The 23,993-nt window shown below is 38.5% G+C and overlaps 1 protein-coding gene across 1 annotated transcript in view; it reads right to left on the bottom strand.

Annotated features, from left to right (window-relative positions):
- dab2ipb (DAB2 interacting protein b) overlaps positions 1 to 23,993 on the bottom strand; it is a 168,718-nt gene that overhangs the window by 96,978 nt on the left and 47,747 nt on the right. Inside the window, 1 exon segment of the mRNA XM_061733807.1 lies at positions 22,335 to 22,453. Within this exon segment, the coding sequence (XP_061589791.1) occupies positions 22,335 to 22,453 (119 nt within the window).

Below are 23,993 nucleotides of genomic sequence, written 5' to 3'. Positions count from 1 at the left end.
TCTTGTAAGTATTTTACGTTTTTCTTCTTTGTTGGTTAAAGATATACTTTGTACAATCAATCCAGAAACCGAATGGATTATTCAGAGTAAACTATTGCAATGACATTCTTGTGAGTCACAGTGTATGAACAACTGTCAAAAAGTATACGTTCAGTCAGTTTTAAAAACAAAACAAAACCACAGTGAAAAGAACGTCAGATCAATCCAGTAGAAATGCTATGTCATAGACCACAGCGGAAAGTATTTCATAAGTACAATGCATCCTTAAATTGAGAATTTTTTTCTCCTTCTGCAGTGTGCAGAAAGTCTGAGCTGCAACTGACAAACAATGTACGCCCACTTCTTCCAGACTGCAGGTGAAAGGTGATAATTACCTCTCCTGGCTGATTTGAGTTGCATGACGGTTCTTATATAACAGTGAATACCTGCAACTTCAATAACAGTGGGACAGTTTTGTGTTTCCTTTAGCACACTCAAAGAGGATTTTATTAGGTATAGTCTTGTTTGATCATTGCCTCTTTAAAATCAGCTCCTACCCATTGTTATCTATAAAAGGCATCTTCTTTCAGGTTCACTTAATCCATTTAGGCAAGCCGAAGGCTACCTATTCTATAGCAGAAAAGACAAAGGGAAAAAAAACAATCACTGATAACCATCCTTTTATCAGCTAAATTAGCTGCAATTATAAATCATAACTTTTGTTAATTTTTAGCTCCTGCAGCTGAGGATAAAATTCAATAACCTGCGTCCTATTAAGACTTCATCGAGGGAGAATTACCCTTCAAATTGTCCTCACATTAATCCGTGGAATTGTCTTTTGATTTAACATACAATAAGCATTACATATGTACAAATTTGAATACATCTTTCTTTTCTCTCAGGTGAAAAAATAAAAGAAGATAAAGGCTGGGAAGGAAATTATCGAATTATTTTGCTACGGTCGGTGCTATGATCGGATGGTAATTTAAGAGCTTCGTCACTTCCACAAGGGTATTATTATTAGGGCCCGAGCACTGACATTGCGAAGGCCCTATTGTATCTGTAGGAATTTTTATTTTCCTCGTTTTTATTGTTCCGACGAAATTAGGGCCTTTTTGCCCCCCTAAACGTGCCCCAAAAGTCACCAAATTTTGCACACTAGCCAGGCCTGGCGAAAAATTTGATATTTAATGGTTTGCATTATTGGGCGTGGCCTAATGGCTCAACAACGTCCCCTAGAAAACTTCGTGCCTCAAGCCCCACAATACGGTTTGACGTACATGCACGGAAATCGGTACACACCTGTATCATGTCACAACTTAAAGAAAAGTCTCCTGGCGCCATGGCCGAAACCGAACAGGAAGTCGGCCATTTTGAACATTTTGAATTAACCGCGTAATTTTGGCACAATTTATGCCATTCCTTCAGCAGTTAATATGGCCCGAACCGTAATGTGCACCCAGGTGTGTTATACATCAAAATGTGCGTGTCCATCCTGCGACTATGGGCATTACTTTTCTCAGTCAAAAGCATTACCGTGGCGACGATAGAAGCCAAAAAGCGCCCCCCCCCCTCATCTGATTGGTCCATATTTGATAGTTCCTACTTTCTGCCATAACTTTTGAATGGTTTGACATAAAGAGTCGTGGGTCGTGTCATCAGACTCAGTTTTGACTCCTTCACCTTTATTGGTGCAAATTAGCCCCACCCCTTCATTTGATTGGTCGATATCTAATAGTTCCTACTTTCTGCCATGCAGTTGTCCTGCAATTGCCCCTCGGGGATGAATAAAGTTTTCTGAATCTGAATCTGAATAACTTTTCAATGGTTTGACATAAAGAGTCGTGGGTGGTGTCATCGGACTCGGTTTTGAGTCCTTGACTTTTATTGGTGAAAATTGCACGCACAAGGGCCCGTGCATCGCTGCTAGCCGCTTTAATTGTTATTTGTATTGTTGTTATTGTAATGCACAACTATTTGATTGCTCTTAGTGTACAAAGATAATTTCAGGAAATATAAGAAAAACTGCTTCATAAAAATATCTATCCAATCTTATGGTTAAAGTCAAAGTAAGAGAAAATAAAACTCCTCAGTGTTAAGTGCTTTTCCGCATTGAAACCAAATGGAAACACTCATAACCTCATTGGGTACTATAATAGTTTCAAAGAAATATTTTCAATAGATAGTGATTTAGCTTTGCACTTCAATACTGCGCAACAAATATGTAAGCACAATGCAGGGTCAGAGCTCTCCGAATGGAACATGGAATGGAAAAATGTCCTGCTTCTTTAGAACAATGACAGGAGGGCAGGCTGAGTGTTTCAGCGCCACATTCAGAGAACACTCAGAGAACATGACCTTTTTTAAAAAGGTTTTTTATGACCTATGCAGTGCAATGTTACTTTGGGGTGTCACTAAATCTCCAACTTTAAATGCAGTGAAAATGCATAGAAGTGCATTACAGTGGTCCAGAGTGCAAAGATTAGTCTAATAAACCTGGAAAGAAAGCTGTTATCTTGTAAATGACTTCAAAGTTAGCACGTCCATAGCATGCAGCAACATTAACTTGCAGCTTGGCATCTTGGTACTTATATTTTTGTTTCTAACTAGGTCAGACTGCACCAGCAGAGCTGAGCTGCTGTTACGCCACATATGCCAATCTCTCTCCTGTGTTATTCATGAAATTCAGTTCTGTTCAAGCTACACCAGTTTGGGTCTGCACCAAAGAGAGGAGAATAACAAACAGGCTTTACAATGACAGTGCTTCATTCTCAGATCCGCAGATTTACAGACATTTATGACGTAATAACAAATGTGTTTACTATTTCATACTTAAAATAAATGTGACTGCATTATTCAGTGTGTGTGTGTGTTCTTGCTTTTGCTCCTTCTCTGATGGCGTGATATATATACATGCCCCATGTGGACACAAGTTCAAAGTCCCTTTGCAGTCTGACCTTGAGAAAGCAAAGTCTAGACAAGATATGGTGATAGATTAATAACATAACAAACCAGGAACTTCATCTTTGCAAGCTAAATAGGATTGAACGCTCTTTCACAATAATTTTCCTTAAACATACTTTAAATTAATTTATGATTATGTAAAAATAGAAACAATAACAGTTAACTGGATTTTCTTTTTAAACAAATTATATAAACGGAACAGCTGAGAGATTTGTGTGACAAAAATAACATCTCAAAAAGGCAAATAAGACCTGTGTACCTTAAAAGACCCATTCAAAGGAGGTCAGGGTTACTTGTGTCTGGATCTTATACAGCTAAATTGAGGCTTTAATTTGTTCCCATCTAGAGTCTGATTCATACTTTTACATAGCAACAAGTAGACCACGTATTGGACTTGCATCATTTTTAGTATTTATTGTCGTCTGTTGTCGTTTGTGTTTCTCTGTATTTATGAGTGCTAGGTTGCAGCGTGGGTCGTTTTCTGCAGTGCTGAGCTGCCTTTTGTGGACTTCATATATGCAGCTCAGATGTCAACATAGCAAAAAAGAAAAACATATCTTACATTAGATCGGTTGATAAATACAGTATTAAACAATGGCAAACAGAGCTTTTCTGACTACCATTTCATGGCATTTGGAAGTTAAGCAAAAGATAACAAAAGATATTAAAAGCTTTGCTTTTGGCCAGGACAGGGGTGGGATGGGCTGGAAGAGTTCACAACGATGTCAAGGAAGGTCTACATATGCACGACTGAACAAATATGGCCCACGGAGGAAATGCGATGGAGAGGGAGTTTATTTGCCAACTTGTCACTCTTTTTAAAGTGAACCAAGCTGCTGTGGTCTCTGCCATGCTATCATCCTCCTTAACAGTGAAAAGGAACTGAAGCATTATTGCAGGTGAGGTTCATGGCCACCAGGAAGGGAGACGACTAGTTGTTCATGAAGTGTACTGGGAATTTATGAAAGCTAAAGAAACGACCTAAGGAATCCAGATATCTGAGTTTTTGGGTCCAGGCCTAGTGGTCATCCTGAGGACACCCGATGTATAACTGTTTCTCATCTCTTGGACTACAGTTTTTCAGATTCAGGTTCTTCATCAATGAAAGCCCTTTGCTGTAGATATTCAAATACAAAAAACACGGAACATTTCTGTAGTCTGGCCTGCCAGTAGTTAAAGAGCAAGAAAGTGTCAAACTGAGTGCAGTTGCTAGCAATGCAAGCCAGACGTAACTTGTATCAGCCTGTGCAAGACTTGCTGGTTAACAACCAGCCTGCCTATGATGCTGAGTTAAGTTAACTAAGTCACCCGGCTGTTTAACCCAGTTTGGAGAAAGCCATTGTATTTCAACTACATGACTCTTTTTGGGTAGTAAGGAACATAAGTTGTCCTACTCTGTAATCAAAAACAATCACCACTCAATAGTGATGATAAGATTTCAAAATGTTGAGCTTAACCTTATTCTGTACTCCCTATAAGTGAGATGTGCTAAATGAAATAGCATCAGATGGGAACAGGTTAAAGCCTCATATCATCTGTATAAGATCTTTAAAAGTATTGCATCAAGGATAAAGCACCACACTCAGACACACTTATTCACAACAACAAACCAAAGACAACTTGAGAGGTATTGTAGTGATGTGAAAGTGGTGAAGAAGCATTAAAAGTTATCACCATGGCAATCTATTGAACCATCGAGAGTCTCCAAGGACCATATAGACTGTTACAACATGTATGGAGATGATTTCAATGTATAGAGTTGTTCTCTAAGAATAAAGCTCCTGATGCTTCTCTAATATGTACTTAAATTGTTAAATGTACTGTAAAGCTGCAGGTTATTTTACAAACAGCCTGGAAAAACTACTTCCATGCTCAGCACTGCTTCAGTGTGCTCTCTTGCGTATTAGATTTCTAAAAGCATGTGACCCTCCTAGGGGATCACCCTCCAAAATACATCATTTACTTTACCCCTGTTCCTGCAAAAATGCTACCCAGTTCCAACATATATTAATAACCCCCGGATAATAGCTAATCAATAACCCTGTGACCAATTTAGTTTAAAAGAAAAGAAAAAAAAGATGCAAAGTTTAAACTGAATGATTGTTTGCCTGCATAGTGAGGAGTATTTTTAAAGGATGTGCAAGGGGCTGCTTTCATTGGCCCCTCTGAATTCATGCCACACTCAAGGCCTTATCCATTATAGTTCATTATCCGAGAAGAGAACGAAAGAGAGGAGACCATGCCGACTACGACTCACAGAAGCCCAGGCAGGGTTTAAACTTCAACAGAGCCACGAAACACCACCAGCTGTGCAGGTGTCGACACCACTATGCCTGCTCCGGAGGATAACTGTGTTAGAAATGCATATTATTCATGAAAAACTCAGCAGGAACACACTGAAACTGAAGCAGGACTAATTTTAGTTTGGGTCAATCTCACATGTTTTTGTGCATTTAAAAAATAAGGAAACCGTGTTTTTTGGATCCTGAGTAGCTAGAAATGCACTAAAGTATTCGTGACTATATTTTCATTAGTGTAGAATTCATCAACAAAAACTGACACACAGAGCTTTCTAAAAGCACAAACTGCATCAGTACAAACTGCATCAGCAACCTTAACGACGGCTTAATTCAATTATAGTAAATATGACTGTGAACAAGCATAATCAACAACAAGTCGTTCCCTAATAGAGCTTGGCAAAACAATGCCACGCTGCAGCGATGGAGACCGATGGGTGAAGTGCAATATGGTGGGGTCATTTTTCTTTATTGTAGGAACTTCAGCTTTGTCTTTGTATCTGGACACCAAGGTAAAGCGCTTCTTTTGTCATCAATCTTCTTCAATTGATTAATGGAGAGAAGGGTGTGTGTTATTGGAGGTTGCCCCTCACATGACTACCAAGAGGTAGAGGGAGGGAAGCCATGTTTCGAGGGGGCGTTGAGATTGGGGAAAGACATAACTGCATGAATAAAAAGGTAGAAATGAGATGAGCCTGTAAATAATCAGGGGTATGCTTTTACATACTGAATAAGCATATACCCAGTACTCGAGTTGAGGGGGGATGAGGGGGGATGGCATCCCCCCAGAAATAAAAAACAGTCAAAATCATCCCCCCTGTAAAACTGCCATCCCTCCTTTCCATCCCTTATGTTATTTCATTAATGAATGTGGTTTTACTGCTATTTCAACATTTAGAGTCATCACCAGAAAAATGACACCAGAAAAATAACTTATTTGACTATTTTTACCTGTTTCAAGTAAATTTTCACTTGAAATAAGTAGAAAAATCTGCCAGTGGGACAAGATTTATCTTCTCATTACAAGCAAAAAAATCTTGTTCCACTGGCAGATTTTTGTACTTATTTTAAGTGAAAATCTACTCTAAACAGGTGAAAATTGTTGTTTTTTCCCGTGACGAGTCTTGTTTAAAGTGTAATGAGATTTTTTTACTAAAATGAGACATTTTAACTAGAAATAAGACAAATATTCTTGTTAAGATTTTGAGTTTTTGCAGTGATCCATTTTACTTATCCTGTGAAGGACAGAGTCATATTGATAAGTTCAGAAAACTCTTTTTTATTTTTGTGTTTTGATGTATTTGATGTAAGCCCAGTGGATATTTAAAGCTTACAGAAGGCTGCATTTAACTGCTGCTATGTCATTCCTGCAGTATTTCTGCAGGCGTTTTGGTCACTGCTATTATTTGTAATATATTATATTATTTGTAATCAGCACAAATTATCCGTCCCCATATGATAAAATCCACCATCCCCACTGATTTTTTTTTCACAACTCGAGTACTGCATATACCTGTATATTGGAGGCAAGAATAGCCAGGATTAGTAATCCTTGGTGATGTAATCTGACCCACTAGCAGTGTGTGGTGATGTAAATATCTATATAAACTCTTTCCTTTGCCTGAATTTTTCTTGCTTCCACTTACTGTGCCCTTTCTGTACATCCTATTTAAGCTCAAATCTACTTACTCTGTCTGAACCCAAACAAACATTGAAAAACACAATCTACTTACTCCTTTTGTGGAAAAATGTGTGACCTTCTTTTTAAAACAAGCCAACAAAACCCACCTCTGTTAAAGAACCTAAACAACACTTTGTGACTCGAGAATAACTTAAATATCCATATATTCTCAAACAGAAAGAGATAATTACATTGTAATCGCCACCAAATTAGAGGAATTCCGAGTTTGAGATGCACTTAATGACTTAATTCATGCTGGTCTGTATGGGATAAAACTTAATAATTCACAGTGGTAGCTGAAACCTGCTCTATGAAACGCATTATCACCCTGAGAGCTCTATTTCATCTATGTAGAATCATGCTGATGCATTGTAAATGAGATGGTGAGATGGGAAGGCTGCCACAGAGAGAAGGAGAAAGATGTCCAATTATGTTGCTGCAATGAACATAATTAAAGCAATGCTGTTAGTTTTTCCCTCAAGATTGGCAAAGAATCTCAACATCTGATTGGTGTCACTACTAAAAACATTACATTCTCTGGACAGTTTCCAGTCCCCTGTCATATGTGTGTGTGTGTGTGTGTGTATAGAGTGCTGTAGTCATCATCAGTAAACAATGAATCAACATTTTAGCGGATTATGTAGTCAGCGAGTGAAAACATGAATAAGATGATGCCAGAAAGTACTGCTAATATGTTAATCTGTAATCTCATACTATGTAAAGTATGAGGATGAAGCATTGGTACATTTTCCCCAAAAGCTTGGAAAAATAGCAGGACTGGCAGCATGCAAACGATGACAAATGTCCACAGAGGAGAGTAGAGGAGAGATGGGGGGGGACACTCCTGATGCTGCAGCATTGAATGAATTGAAGGAGGTCAGAGAGGGAGGATTGAGGGACGAGTTTGTGAATTCTGGATTAGATTTAATGTGGCAGAAATCCACCAGTGAGCTGCGGCTCTGAAGCATCAAATAAGAGACGAGCAAAGTGACGGATGACAGCCAGCCTGAGCAAACGGACAAAAAACGAACAAAAAGAAATGAAGCATGTTTAAAAATACATAAATATAAGAAGGGTTGATTGATTCTGGATGCTGAGAAAACAAAAAGTGAATGTCAGTGAGCGGGTGAGAGAGACATAAAGGGGAAAATGGAAGAAAAAGAAAGGAACGATAGAAAAAGGATATTGCGGTCGGACCACCTGGGGAGTGTTTACAGAATTTAATAACTTGAAATGTCATCACTTTATTGAATTTATGGATGTCTCCCTCCCTCCTCAGTGCTCTTCTCTTCCCATCATTTTTTTCTTGCTTTCTTTATAGAAAGTTCTACCAAGCTGAACGAAGAGGAAGCAATCACACAACCACTAAAAATTATGACACTGTAGGATTTAGCCATCTCATACACTTCGGACATCAACATTTTCACGGCATTGGAGGTCATTCTTTTTTGTAGACTTTAAATCACTTTTGCATCAGTTGGAGTAACACACACACACACTGATGCAAACATAGTGTTGCAGGGTCTGGGTTAGTCAGAAAATGTGCGTAAAAGTAAATAACCACCTGGTGCCAAAGGGATCCAGCATAAAAATGATCAAATTATTCATGGCTTGAAGTATAAAAAATGAAATTGAAATGAAGTTTTGGATGGTAAAAATTTATTTTCCTGGTGGCTACTGTCCAAGCAGCTGTTATCTTGACTCACCTGTCATGTTTTCTCTCTGCTTCTTAGGTTTGTAAGTAAACCGACTGTCAACTACAGGTAAGACACTGACTACTTATAAGAACTAGGGCTGGGCGATATGGACCAAAAGTCATATCTCGATATTTTCTAGCTGAATGGCGATACTCAATATATATCTCGATATTTTTTCTGTGCCTTAATTGGGGTTTCCCCCAAAGCATTATAGCATAGCATCTCTGTTAGCATCTCTGTTAGCATCTCTGTTAGCATCTCTGTTAGCTTCATTTTTTTCTGAGGCAAACCCTTAAAAAAACAGTCAGTTTTAATACAAAGCCTCGTGCCAAATGTCACACAGGTTCCTTTATTAATAGAGATCTGCACAATATCAAAATGTATAAAACTAATGAAATAAAAATAAACTGCCTGCATATATATAATAAAAATGCTTCTTGAATAAAATAAAACAAATATCCCTTTCCTGCATAACAATTAAATTAAAATACACTGTGCAATTAATACAATGTAGACAGTAACAGGCAGACTTTTCCACTGAGGTTGACAGTTGTGGAAATAACAAAACATTTGTGCAAATCTCAAATAAAACATTCAAGTCAATTTGTCACAAAATAAGCTATATCAAAATCATTAAAAAAAAAATGTAAAACATTTTTTTTTTTTTTTTTTTTTTAAATCGATATAAACGATATTGTCTCGTACCATATCGTGTTTGAAAATATATCGATATATATTAAAATCTCGATATATCGCCCAGCCCTAATAAGAACTTAACAGCAACCCTAAAATCGCAAAAAACAACATTTATGACTGACAAAGCAACCAGTTATCAAACAAAATACACTAAATCTCTCACTAAAGGATGCAGAAAATTCAGAGAAACCTTGGAAGAACAGGACTCAGTAAAAGTAATCTTCAGACTTTCAGGGATACTGAATTAAAAACACATTAAATCCATTGTAAATACTGAATACATTGATTGCATCAGGGATCAATCAATGCATCAGCTCAGTCACACTTGCTAAAGTACCTAACTCAGTTCATCATTGTTTACTTCCCTTCATCACCAGTCCGCTCTGTTCCCAAATGGAAGTCAAAACTATGCCATGTAAAGACAAAAAAGATCTATGAATACATCTGACCTCTCTTTCTGAGCTCGTTTCAGACTGAGGTAAAGGAGAATGTTGTCCTGTGGCCTGAAACCTGCCCTTTCCTTTGAGTGCATTGTGAAGGGGCGGGTCAGGGCATCTGGAGTTGGTAACCTGCACACCAGTGAACACTCCATACACGCTGAACAAAATTACCGTTATAAGATTTTGTAACAAAAAGGCAAAAATCTTTTTTTCTGTGGTCTTTCTTATTTCAACAAAACAATGCAAGATTCTGCACCAATGACAACAGCATGCCTTTTCTGTAAAGACAACCGACTGGAGCTGCATTCAAAACTTAGTATAATACATATACCGAATCTAATATGCAAAACGGAAGTTTGCGAGCATTGACATAAAATGCTGCTCTTACTGAAGCACTCCTTCCACAAAAAGGCATGAGTCATTGGTAGCACAATGCTGAGAAATTGCTGTTAGCCACAAACACACACACACACACACACACACACACACACACACACACACACACACCCACACCCACACACACACACACAGAATCTCAAACACATAATCACAATTAGTGGGTTGCATTCAGCTCCTTGCTGCAGCCACAAAACCTACAAGGGTAATAATTCCTGTCACTACAGTGAGGAGCCAGTAAGGACAAGAACAGAAGGGGTAGTACAAGGGACAGCAATAAACTCATAAAAGGGTGCTTCCGGGATGAATGCAGGAAGTATACCTATAGGCAAGACACCTCACCCACCTTGCCCCGTGTGAATGTGTTTGAATGTGTATGAATGTTTGGTGGTGGTCGGAGGGGCCGTTTGGCGCAATATGGCAGCCACGCTTCCGTCAGTCTGCCCCAGGGCAGCTGTGGCTACAAACGTAGCTTACCACCAACGGTGAGAATGTGTAATGTATAATGAATAATGAACTCTGTAAAGCGCTCTGGGTGCCTTGAAGGGCGCTATATAAAACCAAGTCATTATTCAGGGTTTATACAGCAATCCTTATGTTAAATTTAATACCAATTTAATACCTTTTTCACTACCTTCAGATTTTTTCTAAAAACTGTCGCAACATTAAGTGTTAATCACGGACCTTTTAACATTAATACATATTTTGAACTATAGAACACTATACAGAACAGATTTATAGACTCATTGATGTTGACCAGATGTTTCACATTTATTTCACTTTGTGAATGACAATAAAATAGACTGCTTAAAATGTAAAAGGTAAAAAATAATACAAATTTAAAAAAAAATAATACCTCTGACAGTGAATTTAACACTTTTAATGGCAATTTTCATTTATCACTTTTTATTACTTTTTAAAACCCCGCGGAAACCCTGTTATTATTATTATTATTATTATTATTATTATTATTATTATATGTACACAACATGTGTGTGTAAATATGTATAAAGTACATTTGAATGCTCCTCTGACAGTGTCAGTCAAGATCCAACTCAATCACATCCTGTTTGTGCAATTAGCAAGTTAAACAATGCCCTCTGTTGCAATGACAAGTCATATCAAGTATGATGCAATGAGGAGTAAACGTCAGAGACAAAAAGGACTGAGGCACCGGGACTTGAGTATTAGCTTTTGTAATAACAGCCTTGAAGGCATATTTTATAATTGGCTGCTTTCGTTGTAATATTTCCATGTTTTGTGCATGATTCTGTCACCAGCTGCTCATCATTGGAAAATGATGACTCCATCTGAAGAAATGTACATTGCATCGCCTGCATCCTCGTGCACAGCAGAAATAAAATAGCCTCAGTCTCACACGCTAGACAGGCAAAGGCGAGCACTGCTGCCCAGAGTTCTCTTAATTGAGGAAACCTTTCATAGGAAAATGTTTATGTGTACAGACAAACCAAGTCATCAACTCTGCTTTGCTTCCAGTAGTTTTACAGTGACAAACAACTCTACAGTTACTGGATAATCCAAAGGCAGACATACGACGAGCAGTTTGATATTTATCTCCACTTGTAGACAAGGTCAGTGCTGATCAAATGAGGCACCAGCAGCTACACGAGTGAGGGTCAGAAGATCTTTGAAACGCAAGCTGAGCAGAGAACACAAACAGGTCAGTGGATAAAACAAACTGAATCAAGTATTGTATGATTCACCTGCATGCTTGCTCTGTAGTTTTTGGGGTTAGGTAGCGGTAGCGGTAGCTTAGCTCAGACTGCGATCAGATCTCAAGATTTGGGTCGATTGCCCTTCATGTTTTGGTCGGCTCTGTGCCAGTTTCGTGCTTTGTTTGTGGTTTTTTTGTTGCAGATTTCCAGTGCTTGACGTGTGTTTCCGTGTGTTCCTGCTTCCTGGATTGGCAGTGGATGTCGTCACCCCCCCCTACCCACACACCCCCCCCCCCCCCCCCCAAAAAAAAAAAAAAAAAAAAAAAACACTGTGTTTGTATGTGTATATTTATGTATGTGTACGCATATGTATGCGTATATATATGTATATATATTAAATATAGTAATAATGCACACATATATATACCTTTGGTTTCTACCGTCATGGTATCAATCATTAATATGTGTGCAGACAAGGTGAAAAAAAAAAAAAAAAAAAAAAAAGTATTGTATGTTTCTTTTCACCCTACTCCTGTATAAAAATATTTTTTAAAACGTATGCTTAATAGCTTTTCAGGCAGATGTTTACAGGGAGACTTTTCAATAACGGTAACGCAGCTCTATCAGATTTGGCTCTAATCTTCTCCAATCTTCTTCCAACTCCAAGATTTCAGTTAAGTCATTTTGTCAGTTGCTACCTCATTACATTTTCTTTTGTCGAAACATATATTTAAATCACTTTATGGAAAATTACAAATGTAAATACAAAGAAGAACCACAAAATTATTATTATTATTGTCGTTATTTATTTTGGTGATACACAATTTTGTGAAGTAATTATGACTAACGTCTTACCTGCAGTAGACACCGATTACAGGGCTCTTGTTTTAAAACATCCGGGTGGAGTTTTGAGTTGGAATTAAAGGCTAAAAGCTATTCTACATAAGGGTTGTAGAGGAGTGAATTTTAATATATAAAAGAACTCATTGATCTGGGTTGTGTAACGGGGTACACAAACATTTTGCTGAGTCCATCTAGAGGTAAGTCAGGCTTGTTGGATACAGGGCAAATATCTAAAATGTAGTATAGCTTTGCTTCTATAATCACTTACGTATATTTACTGGCGTATGTACTTGTTTTGTGTATAATTTGGTGGAATTTTCAGTCAAGGATGATTGGGCATTGAACATTAGGATGACATCCTAATGTTTCTCTTCTTTAATACAAAGAATTGGTCTGGTTCCTCTGGATTAGACATTGATTTCCAGGGGGGGTAGTAACAACGGATGCAGAAGAAACTGCCTGTGGATGTCACTGCACAGGCATACAACCAATTAGAGAAACAAAGCATGAAACGTGGTTAGAGCCACAACCAGTCTAGCATCAACAAAGGACATCCAAAATGTCCTTCAAGCAGACCTGAAACCCTGATGAATGACTCTTTTTATGGTTCTGGAGCAAGAACTTATTGATACAAGGGGCTATTAATGAAGGATTAATATATTCTGCAGATAATTTATGATTGAAATGCTTTAGATCAGGGGTGTCCAAAGTCGGTCCTGGAGGGCCGGTGTCCTGCATGTTTTAGTTGTTTCCCTGCATCAACACACCTGATTCTAATTAACGGTCGTCACCACCTTGTCATCAAAGTCTGGATAGTTCTGTTGATGACCAAGCTCCTTGTGTCACGGTTTGATAAAAAAAGGGACACATTTGAAACATGCAGGGCACCGGCCCTCGAGGACCGACTTTGGACACCCCTGCTTTAGATGGTGAAAAGTTATACATCTATAGACCTCAATGGACCTTTCTGTTTACTCCTCTAACTCCTAATTGATTAATTCACCTCATTTCGTTTAACCTTTAGCCCAGCTTCCGTTGTTCCGAAGTTCATCTTCAGAAAATGATGCATCGAATAAGAAAGTGTGTCAATTTTGCACAGTAACTGTTTATAGATGACACATGTTCTATAAAAAACCTGAGGATCCCTCAAAAAACTAAACCAAAAACAAACAAATTTAAAGCTGCAAGCAGCGATGAACGGGCCCTTGCACCCTTGTGCACGTTCAGGCGTGCTGCAGTGGAAGCGCTTCTATGACTTGCATGTAGATTCTTCAGGCCTGGACATTTAGCGGATGACACCAGCCACGACTCTCTATATCAAACGATTCAAAAGTTATGACAGAAAGTAGGAATGATCAGATATTGACCAATCAGATGAAGGGGCGGGGCTAATTTGCAGCAATTATGTTCAAGGATTCAAAACCATGCCCGATGACACCACGCACGAGTCTTTATGTCAAAGCATTCAAAAGTTAATGCAGAAAATTGGAACTATCACATATCGACCAATCAGAAGAAGGGGCAGGGCTAATTTGCACCAATTAAGGTGAAAGAGTCAAAACCGAGTCAGGTGACACCACCCACGACTCTGTATGTCATACCATTCAAAAGTTATCGCAGAAAATAGAGACTATCAAATATTGACCAATCAGAAGAAGGGGCAGGGTTAATTAAGGCCAATGAAGGTCAAGTACTCAATACTGAGTCTGATGACACCTCTCATGACTCTTTATATCACACCATTCAAAAGTTATGGCAGAAAGTAGGAACTATCAGATATGGACCAATCAGATGAAGGGGGGGCGCGCTTTTTGGCGTCTAGCGTCACCACGGTAACGCTTTTGAAAAAGAAAAGTAATGCGCGTCGTCACAGGATGGAGACGCACATTTTAATGTATAACACACTTGGGTGCACGTTACGGTTCGGGCCATATTAACTGCCGAAGGAATTACATAAATTGCGCCAAAATTACACGATTCATTGAAAATGGTCGACTTCCTGTTCGGTTTCGGCCATGTCGCCAAGAGACTTTTCTTTAAGTTGCGACATGATACAGGTGTGTACCGATTTTCATGCATGTACGTCAAACCGTATTGTGGGCTTGAGGCACAAAGTTTTCTAGGGGGCGCTGTTGAGCCATTTTGCCACGCCCATTAATGCACACCATTAAATATCACATTTTTCGCCAGGCCTGGCTTGCATGCAAAATTTGGTGACTTTTGGGGCACGTTTAGGGGGACAAAAAGGCCCTCGTTTCGTCAGAAGAATAAAGAATAAAAATTCCTACAGATACAATAGGGCCTTCGCACTGTCAGTGCTCGGGCCCTAATAATTAGGCCTGTGTTGAAAAAAATCGATTTCCCAATTCTAAATCGATTCTCATAATAATTCCTAAAAATCGATTCATATGTCTAAAGATCGATTTATTTATTTATTTATTTATTTATTTATGTATTTTTTTTCATCATTACATTACAACTTTTGGTTATTTGTTTGTTTATCCCCAAAAAAGGAATGTTTTGTTGGACACGAGAATAACTGGTGCCATGTTTTTGCATTTAAATATGTTTAAAGGTATGAAAACATTAAAGTGTTAGGTTATAATTGCATAAATTGTCTATATTTCATTACTTTATATACTAGCTTGGGGTTACATTTGCAAAATATGCTAAAAACCAAATGCTCAAAAATTTAAAACCAAAATAGACCGAAAATGGAACAAATAAAAACGGAATGTGGGAAAAAATAAAACCGATTTCATCCATCCTCTGTTTGCTTCCCTGGATCTGTTTGGTAATTCTGACCCACAATGTTTCTGAAAGCAGTTCTATCAGCATTCTGGGAACTGATTGGTCCTTACAGCATCATTAGCTGCCAATACTTGCTGTTTAATCTCAATATAATACTAGTAGTAATATTTTGCATAACTACAGTCATATAATTCATGCAACAGCTCAAAAAACACTTTTAATAACACTAACCCAAATCAATATCGGAATCGAATCGGATCAAATCTCGATAATCGATTCTGAATCTTAAGAATCGGAATCGAATCGATTCTTGACATTTGAATCGATCCCCAGCCCTACTAATAATAAAAATTCCTACAGATACAATAGGGCCTTCGGACTGTAAGTGCTCGGGCCCTAATAAAGATGTTTTTATAGAATACGTTCAATTATCCTCTTCCATGTTTAATCTGAGCTGACACATTGCCACATTGCTGCAGATACATGTGTTCAGTGAGTGTCCACAGATTCATTTCTCATTGTAAGAATCCAGCTGCTCCTCTTCAGCGGGTCGTTCTCCTGAGACTCCCTTAAGCTGCCAGTTCTAACAGTCTCACTGTGTTTTCACTGTGTTTTCACCGTGTGAATCACCCAAAATCGGAATGTATCTCTGTTTTCAAATGAGGTTCGTTTTGCTGCTTTCCCTGAAATAATTAGGATAAAAATGATCGGAACAAAACATTTCTGTAAGCATAGACCTTAACCTCATACATGTATTCATAACGCTCCCAGCATGTGAAAGTAGAACAATATTAGTAATACGTTTGAAACGTTCTCTCTGCTTGTAGTCTATTCTTTAATTCAAGCTTGCACATCTCCACTCAAGGGAGCTGATATAGTTCCACCTCTATCTTCTGTAGCTCAACATCTCTTCTGGGTTTTTCAGTCTGTCTCTTAACTGTTTTTCTTTCTGCCCTGTAGGGAGGCAGCTTTCATCTGACAGAGCGTCTCTAACTCCTCTCACAGTTACTCACACTCCATTGTTGCATCATTCTTAAAATATATAACCGCTTTTACAAGACACAAAGTCTTCATCATCTTCAATAAGTAAACAGTCATGTCTCTTAAAGGTCAGACCATAGTATTTCAGTTCTGTTGAGGTGTGGACTGTCTCTGGTATGTGACCCCATTTCAGCCAAGCGTTAGCTGTTTGGACAGATGGCCTCACATTTGTTTCTGGTATACAGAGGAGTCTGTGGTCAACTCTGTGACTGAAAACACTGTACAGGCATGTTTCTCTTATTCTGCTACATGAAAATATCTGCAATGAGGGCCATCATTACATATTAATGCATTGGAAGTCAAATAACTTTATATTAGTGATGCACCGAAATTAAAATTTGTGGCCGAAACCGAAACCGAAAATAATAATAAACACTTGGCCGAATACCGAACAATACCGAACATGGTTCTTCGCAGTTTTTCATTTATTTTGCCAATTTTTTCACCATTGCATAAATCAAATACATTTGATTTAGGCATGCTTTTAAAAGAAAAAAATATTTTACAAAATTACAAGGTAGAAAACATTTGTTGAACATAAAAAACTGAACATTTTTTAATTTCCCAGCATTTCTTAAATATTCCAGCAGACATTATACCAGCAAAGAACAATAACTTAAAATAAATAAATGAGCAAAATACATTTTTTGGCCATCTTTGAGCTTACGTTAGGCTTAACTGACTAAACATTGTAACATAGGCCTTAAAACAATAAAAATGCATTAAAGCGCTCAGGGTTTTTTATAATTTCAAATGATAAATCAAACTTGTAGTGCTGAAAGACTTTGCAGATGTTTCCCCTCTAGATATTTGAGCAGAACATTCATTGCAAACAGCCATTCTTGTATTATTCTTTGCCACTCTAAAACACTTCCCCACTGCTGACATGTTTGCACCACTTCACTCCACGCTCTTCGCTGTTTGATTTCGTCATCTAAACGCACCTGGAATAGATTGATTTATGTTGTTTTGGTTCCACCTGCTGGTGAATGTTAGGTAAAATTCTTATGTGGTTAGTTTTTGTTGGCCAACGATTTATGTGGCGCGCAACCATTACGGGAGCGTTATGTGGTTAGTTTTTGGTTGGCCAACTATTTATGTGGTGCGCAACAGTTACGGAGCGGCCAGTCTATTTCCTTATATTACAACGCCGTTATTAATTGTTCGTTTTTTTCCCCACTTATTCCACCGAACACCGAAAGTGTTTTTTTGCCATTTTCGGCCGAACAATTTCGGTTACCGAACAATCGGTGCATCACTACTTTTTTGACTACTTTTTTTCTGTGATTCTCTGAATGAAGGGAGATTTTAAAAATCCAAATTCCTATCAGATGTCATCTTTAAAGACGCCAACAACTTCACCTTGTAGCTTTCATCACAGTTATTCTCGTCTTTGGAAACCTTATCAACTGTTTGAAAAGAGAGACAGCAGGTTAAGGAACGCTGGAGGTTGATGAGTCTTAAAATGATAAAAAGGCTGCAAAATTAGAAATGCGGATGATATTAAAGGACAAATGGAAAGAGGAATAAGAAAAGACAGCGGGAAAGACAAGAGAAGCTGAGCTCATTTGTCCAACCGAGGCAGAGGAACAGTTCACCGTGTTCCACACTGAACTATTGCCAGTGTTCCCTTGTGATAGTCTGACAGTGATGTTAATGCCTCATTAAAAGTATGAAGCAAGGCGGTAATTCAGCTCCAGGTTCTGGAATGGAAAGCCATAGAATATCTCCTCAAAAGCAGCACCTTCTTTAATTAAACCCCACAGATGGGCAGCTTGGCTTTTTCCCAGAGACGAAGAAGATAGGTAACTGGGAGTGATGGCTGTTAGCCCTGCATGCAAAGAAACGAGACCATCAAAAATTTTGCAGTGGAAAGTGTGATTACAGGACCGTGTACCCTGGACTTGAATCGTAATTGATCTCATGATGCAGACGGGGGTGTTCAGCTGCGATTTTCAGAGCAGCTCAACACCTGGGGAAATTAGGAAATTAGTAGAAGTTAGCATGAAGTGGCTATTATCACAGCCAGTAGGATTTGACTATTCCAGGAAGCTGAAGAAGACTTAGAAAGTAGATAATCACAGTAAAAACCTTTAGGTAAGAGATGACAGGCACCGGTGCCATCTTGGCAAAAAAAGGGCTGAACCATGAGTAATACCTTGCATCTCAATTATTTTTTTTTTCCATGAGTATTTTTGTGCATATTTCAATTGAAATGAAGGACTCATCAGCTAGCTTAAGTTTTTACCTGCAGCAACTCCCTATTTACACCCCCTCATCCCCGAGAGCCAAACAAACTGTAGGATTCCAATTGATTCATGACTTGTTTTGTTTTTCTTCTGGCCATCCTCTGAAGCAGGACATAGTAAATTTCCCTCTACACACAAAGCTTGCATGTAGGGCTGGGCGATTTTGGACAAAAATAAAATCCCGATTTTTTTTCTCTGAAAACCCGATTTTCGATTTCGATTTTTTTGGTAAAACTACAAAAGACAATGGAATAAATTGTTTCAAATATTTTATCTTTATTTTTAAATAAAAATAGCAAACAAATTTCCCTATTGGGAATGAAGTGCAATTGAAAGATACTGTAAATCCTCCTTGAGTTTAGTAAAGTGACAACATTTACAATTTTCTTGACCAAACAAAGATGACTAGACGAGCTCTGTCTGTAATGCAGCCAGCTGCAAAAAAGGAAAATCGATTTTCCGATTTTCCTTTTTTTAACATCGTCTTGATTAATAAATCCGATTCAGATTTAAAATCGATTAATCGCACAGCCCTACTTGCATGGAACCTTCCTTTCAAGGCTCACCCCACAGCTCCGGACACAACAGCTGATTATAAACTGGGATTTATTTTAGGATGCAGCAGATTGGCATTAAGGCTAATTCTACAAAAATGACACAGACAGTTTCATTCTCCTGAAAAGGACAAAGGGATTAAAAAGCAATGATGGAAAGTGTCTGGACTCCAGAGCATTTGTCTCCCTCCCATGAGGAGCAGTACGCTGCATCTTGGGGACTGCAGTGAATAAAATGCTGCTAGTTATAAGCATTCGAACTGAGGTGCTCATGGCCAAGCAGAAACCCAGCTAACTTGTTATCTTAAGTGCATTTAATTTGCTTGCTTTGAAGTGCCATGTGAAGATGCTTTATGGATGACCCACTGTGGAATTGATGTTATGCTTAAGGCCACGATTACACGTAGCCGGGTATTTACAAAAACGGATATTTTCCCCTATCCGTTTTCAAAAATATCCTCGTTTACACGAACCCGCATGAAAACGCTGTTAATGTCATGCCAGCCAATCAGAATCCTGGAAAAAACATCAACAAATGACACGTGTAACTTCCAGTTAAGGCTGATTTATGGTTCCGCATTACACCAACGCAGAGCCTACGGCGTAGGGTACGCACACCGTACGGCGCGCATCGCCGCGTACCCTACGCCGTAGGCTCTGCGTCGATTTAACGCGGGACCATAATTCAGGCTTTACTTCCAAGACGGAACGAGAGTCTGAGAGAATTTAAAACAGGTAAAATAAAAGAAAATATTGACGGTGGCCAAACAAATTGTAAACACAGGTCGCACTCATGACGCTGCTGGGGACGTTTCTGTCTCATAATGTGACGTAAATCTCCGTTTTCCTCCTTCTCTGTTTAGACGCAAACGTGAAAACTGAGTTTTTGAAAATCTCCACTTTGGCCGGAGTTTTCAGAAATGATCGTTTTTGGGGGCTTTGACCTCCGTTTTCGTGTAAACGAACGGCCAAAACGCATGAAAACGCCTCCGTTTTTGCCCCGTGTAAACGGGGCCTAAAACTCATGATCTTGCATTTAACCATACTCCTCGGCTAACCTGCCACATATCTTGATGAACTGACTGTTGTATCCTAAGCTAGACGCAGAGGTGCACTACAAGTTCTCCAAATGTTCCATGTTCCTACAGAACTTGGCAACAGATGCCTTTGGGTAAGCTCCACCATATTGTAAGGTGACAGGCAACAACCACAGCAAAATGTTTTTTTCTGATCAAACTAAACCTTTTTCTTATAGTGGAGATACAGTATTTCTAAAGGCAGTTTGCTTTCTTCATGTTAAAGGTGCCATTTGATATAGTTTTGACAACAAATCCTATTGATCGAGCAACAATAACAGAGTTGTTTTGCTTTGATAACAACTCAAACGCTCTCTCGGCCAGTTAGATCCGGTGGCAGAAAGCACATCTGTGAAAATGTGTCACTGCTAATACAGCTGGTAGGGCTGGGCGATATGGACCAAAAGTCATATCTCGATATTTTCTAGCTGAATTGCAATACTCGATATATATCTCGATATTTTTTCTGTGCCATAATTGGGGTTTCCCCCAAAGCATTATAGCATAGCATCTCTGTTAGCTTCATTTTTTCTGAGGTAAACCCCTAAAAGTCAGTTTTAATACAAAGCCTCGTGCCAAATGTCACACAGGTTCCTTTATTAACAGAGGTCTGCACAATATCAAAATGTATAAAACATATGAAATAAAAATAAACTGCCTGCATATATAGAATAAAAATGCTTCTTGAATAAAATAAAACAAATATCCCTTTCCTGCATAACAATTAAATTAAATTACACTGTACAATTAATACAATGTAGACAGTAACAGGCAGACTTTTCCACTGAGGTTGACAGTTGTGCAAATAACAAAACATTTGTGCAAATCTCAAATAAAACATTCAAGTCAATTTGTCACAAAATAAGCTACTGTATATCAAAATCATAATTTTTTTTTTTTTTTTTTTAAATCGATATAAACGATATTGTCTCGTACCATATCGCGTTTGAAAATATATCGATATATATTAAAATCTCGATATATCGCCCAGCCCTAACAGCTGGACAGGTTTATTCAAAAGTATTTAAAAGCTCATGTTGAGTTCACAAGGTTGTATAGATGACAAAAGGACAAATGAGGGTGTTTTCTTTGAGCGTGTAGGGTCAGTGTTTGTGCTCTTGGTAAAACATTTCATTTTCACCTGTTGTTTAGTTTTAGTTTTTTTCTTAAATAAGACCCTGAATGTACGCCTTTGACTGAAAGGAAAAAAAAAAAATTCCCCTATTCCTTTACTTTGTTGAGGATGTTCATAGAAATCATACGTAGGTTTGCCGAAGGAGGAATGTCTACAATCAGCCTCATTATTTGAACCAGTATTTAAAAGAAGGGAAAAAGATAATCTTGGCTATTAAACAGAAAAAAAACAGATGTGATAAGAATTAGTGAAAGTGACAGAAATTCCTCTGGTGAGGTGTTTTCATGACAGCTTCATAGCCTCCTCCAGGGAGTGTGACTAATTTAGCTCCAGACTGAGACCGTGTTCTTGCATTTGACATTCTTGACTGAATGGAGATGCTTCAAGTTATAACCTCCCACCACTCCGCTGGAGGTGCTTTGTGGCTTGCTAAGCAGTTTGATATTTTAAGCCTGTTTTGTTCTCCCTTCCTCTGCAGGACTAATCCTAAAGGCCGTTGCACATTGTCGCCGTCTTACTTTGTTCATTCATTACAGCCCTTATTAAAAGTTGTGTTTTGATGTCCTCCGTCCTGACAATAAACTTTCTTCAGAGCGAGCAGCTGTCTTTCAAGTAATACTTAGACATCTGTTCACCAATTCAACCATAACCTAATGTTTCTATTTTGGGATGGAGCTCTCTGTTCCAAAAATACTTCAAGATCATTGTTTTGACAATGTACTTCTTAGAAAACATGCTGAGGCTTAAAAGACATAAGCACTCAAATATCCCCTCCTGACCGAGAAGGAAAAAAACATATATAGTTGTACTGAGACACCAAAATCGGTGTGTGGACAAACGTGCCCTAGCACATGCCTACCTGTCATTGTCGACGCTCCTGAAGCCAGGAAGGATGTGTCTGAAGCTGGAGTTGCGGTCAAGTTTGGGTTGACTCTTGGTGCGTTTGATGGAACCCTTCAGCCGTCGACTTAGAAAGCCCTGATGGACAAAGACATTCAATAAAACAATGTCAGGGCCTGCTTATTAGAAAAGACTCAAGATGTCAATAATTTACCTGAACTGACCTGAACAGCACGACAGAGTCTAAAGTTATAAAGTTGGTATATCCTCTTTTACTGCTCTATTTTTGCATAAAAACAAATCAAGTCATCTGATCATAGTAGATCTTGGACACGTGGGCACAATCTTCTTTGCAACCTGGTTTCAGCTCTGCAACAGCATTTCGGTTGGGAGATGGGTGAGATCTGCACTTTGACTTAGCCATTCCAAATACCGTATTTTCTGGACTATAAGCCGCACCTGTATATAAGCCGCACCCGCTCTATTTAAAAAAAAAAAACAATAAAAAAAAAGATATACAAGCAGCACCTGTATATAAGCCGCATCTGCTCTATTTAAAAAAAAAAGATATGCAAGCCGCAGATATTTATGTTGTTAGATTAGATATTTACTACATGTACAGAAGGATTTTGAACTGTAAATGATGTACATGTTTGTACCTAAATAGATCCTTTCCTAACAGTGTCTTTTAACACGGCAGCAACTTTGCTGATTAAAACGGGACAGAACCAAGAGAAAATAACCGGTATCTATTTATCTGTTTGAAATCTGCTTCTACCTACTTCTATCTGCTAAAGAAGAAGTAGCGTATTCTTCTTCGCATTTATTTTGTCTTAGTTTTTATTCTAATTCCGGTTAGCACTCCCCCTAGTGGTGGAAGAAAAATCCACAGAATAGCTGCACCTTTGTATAAGCTGCATTGTTCAAAACCTATGAAAAAAGTAGCGGCTTATAGTCCAGAAAATACGGTACTTGTTTTGTTTTTCCTTTACCCGTCCTGATGTAGATTTGCCAGTTTGCTTTGGATCAAGTTTTAGCAGGCACACAGATGGCCTCATATTTGGTTCTGGAAAACTCTGACATACAGAGGACTTCATGGACATGTCAATGATCCCAAGGTGCCCAGGTTCTGTAGCAGGAAAACAACTCCGAATCATCATGACTCTTCTAGTTTTACCAAACTTGGTACTAGACGTTATAAGCCAAACAACTCCACTTTGGTCTCACCTGTCCTTAAAACATTGCTCTAAAGGTCTTTAGGTTTGTTCAGATACAGCTTAGTTTACAAGATCCTAGCATTCAATGACACCACAATACCAATCCCAATAGACAAATGGACCACAGATTTCAACAACCTACAGACAGACACAAACTGGCTAAACATATGCAATAACACCTTCTCTATGACATGCAACTCTAAAAACCAATTAATTCAGTACACAAGTTTTACACAGAACACACATTACCACACACAAACTCTACCGCATGGGTTTCAGCCAAAATAATTCCTGTTCACTCTGTTCAACCTCCGTAGATAATTACATCCACGCCCTCTGGCACTGCCCACCCATCCAGAACTTCTGGTCGGAGGTCATGAACAGGCTATCAGAGATGCTCGGCCTCAGCATCCCCATAAGCCCCATTATAGCATTACTAGGTGACCTCTCTTCATCACATA

The sequence above is a fragment of the Cololabis saira genome, chromosome 11, assembly GCF_033807715.1.
Source record: "Cololabis saira isolate AMF1-May2022 chromosome 11, fColSai1.1, whole genome shotgun sequence".
Lineage (NCBI taxonomy): Eukaryota > Metazoa > Chordata > Actinopteri > Beloniformes > Belonidae > Cololabis > Cololabis saira.
The sequence above is the reverse complement of the archived record's forward strand: the minus strand, read 5'-3'. Positions and strand labels throughout refer to the sequence as shown.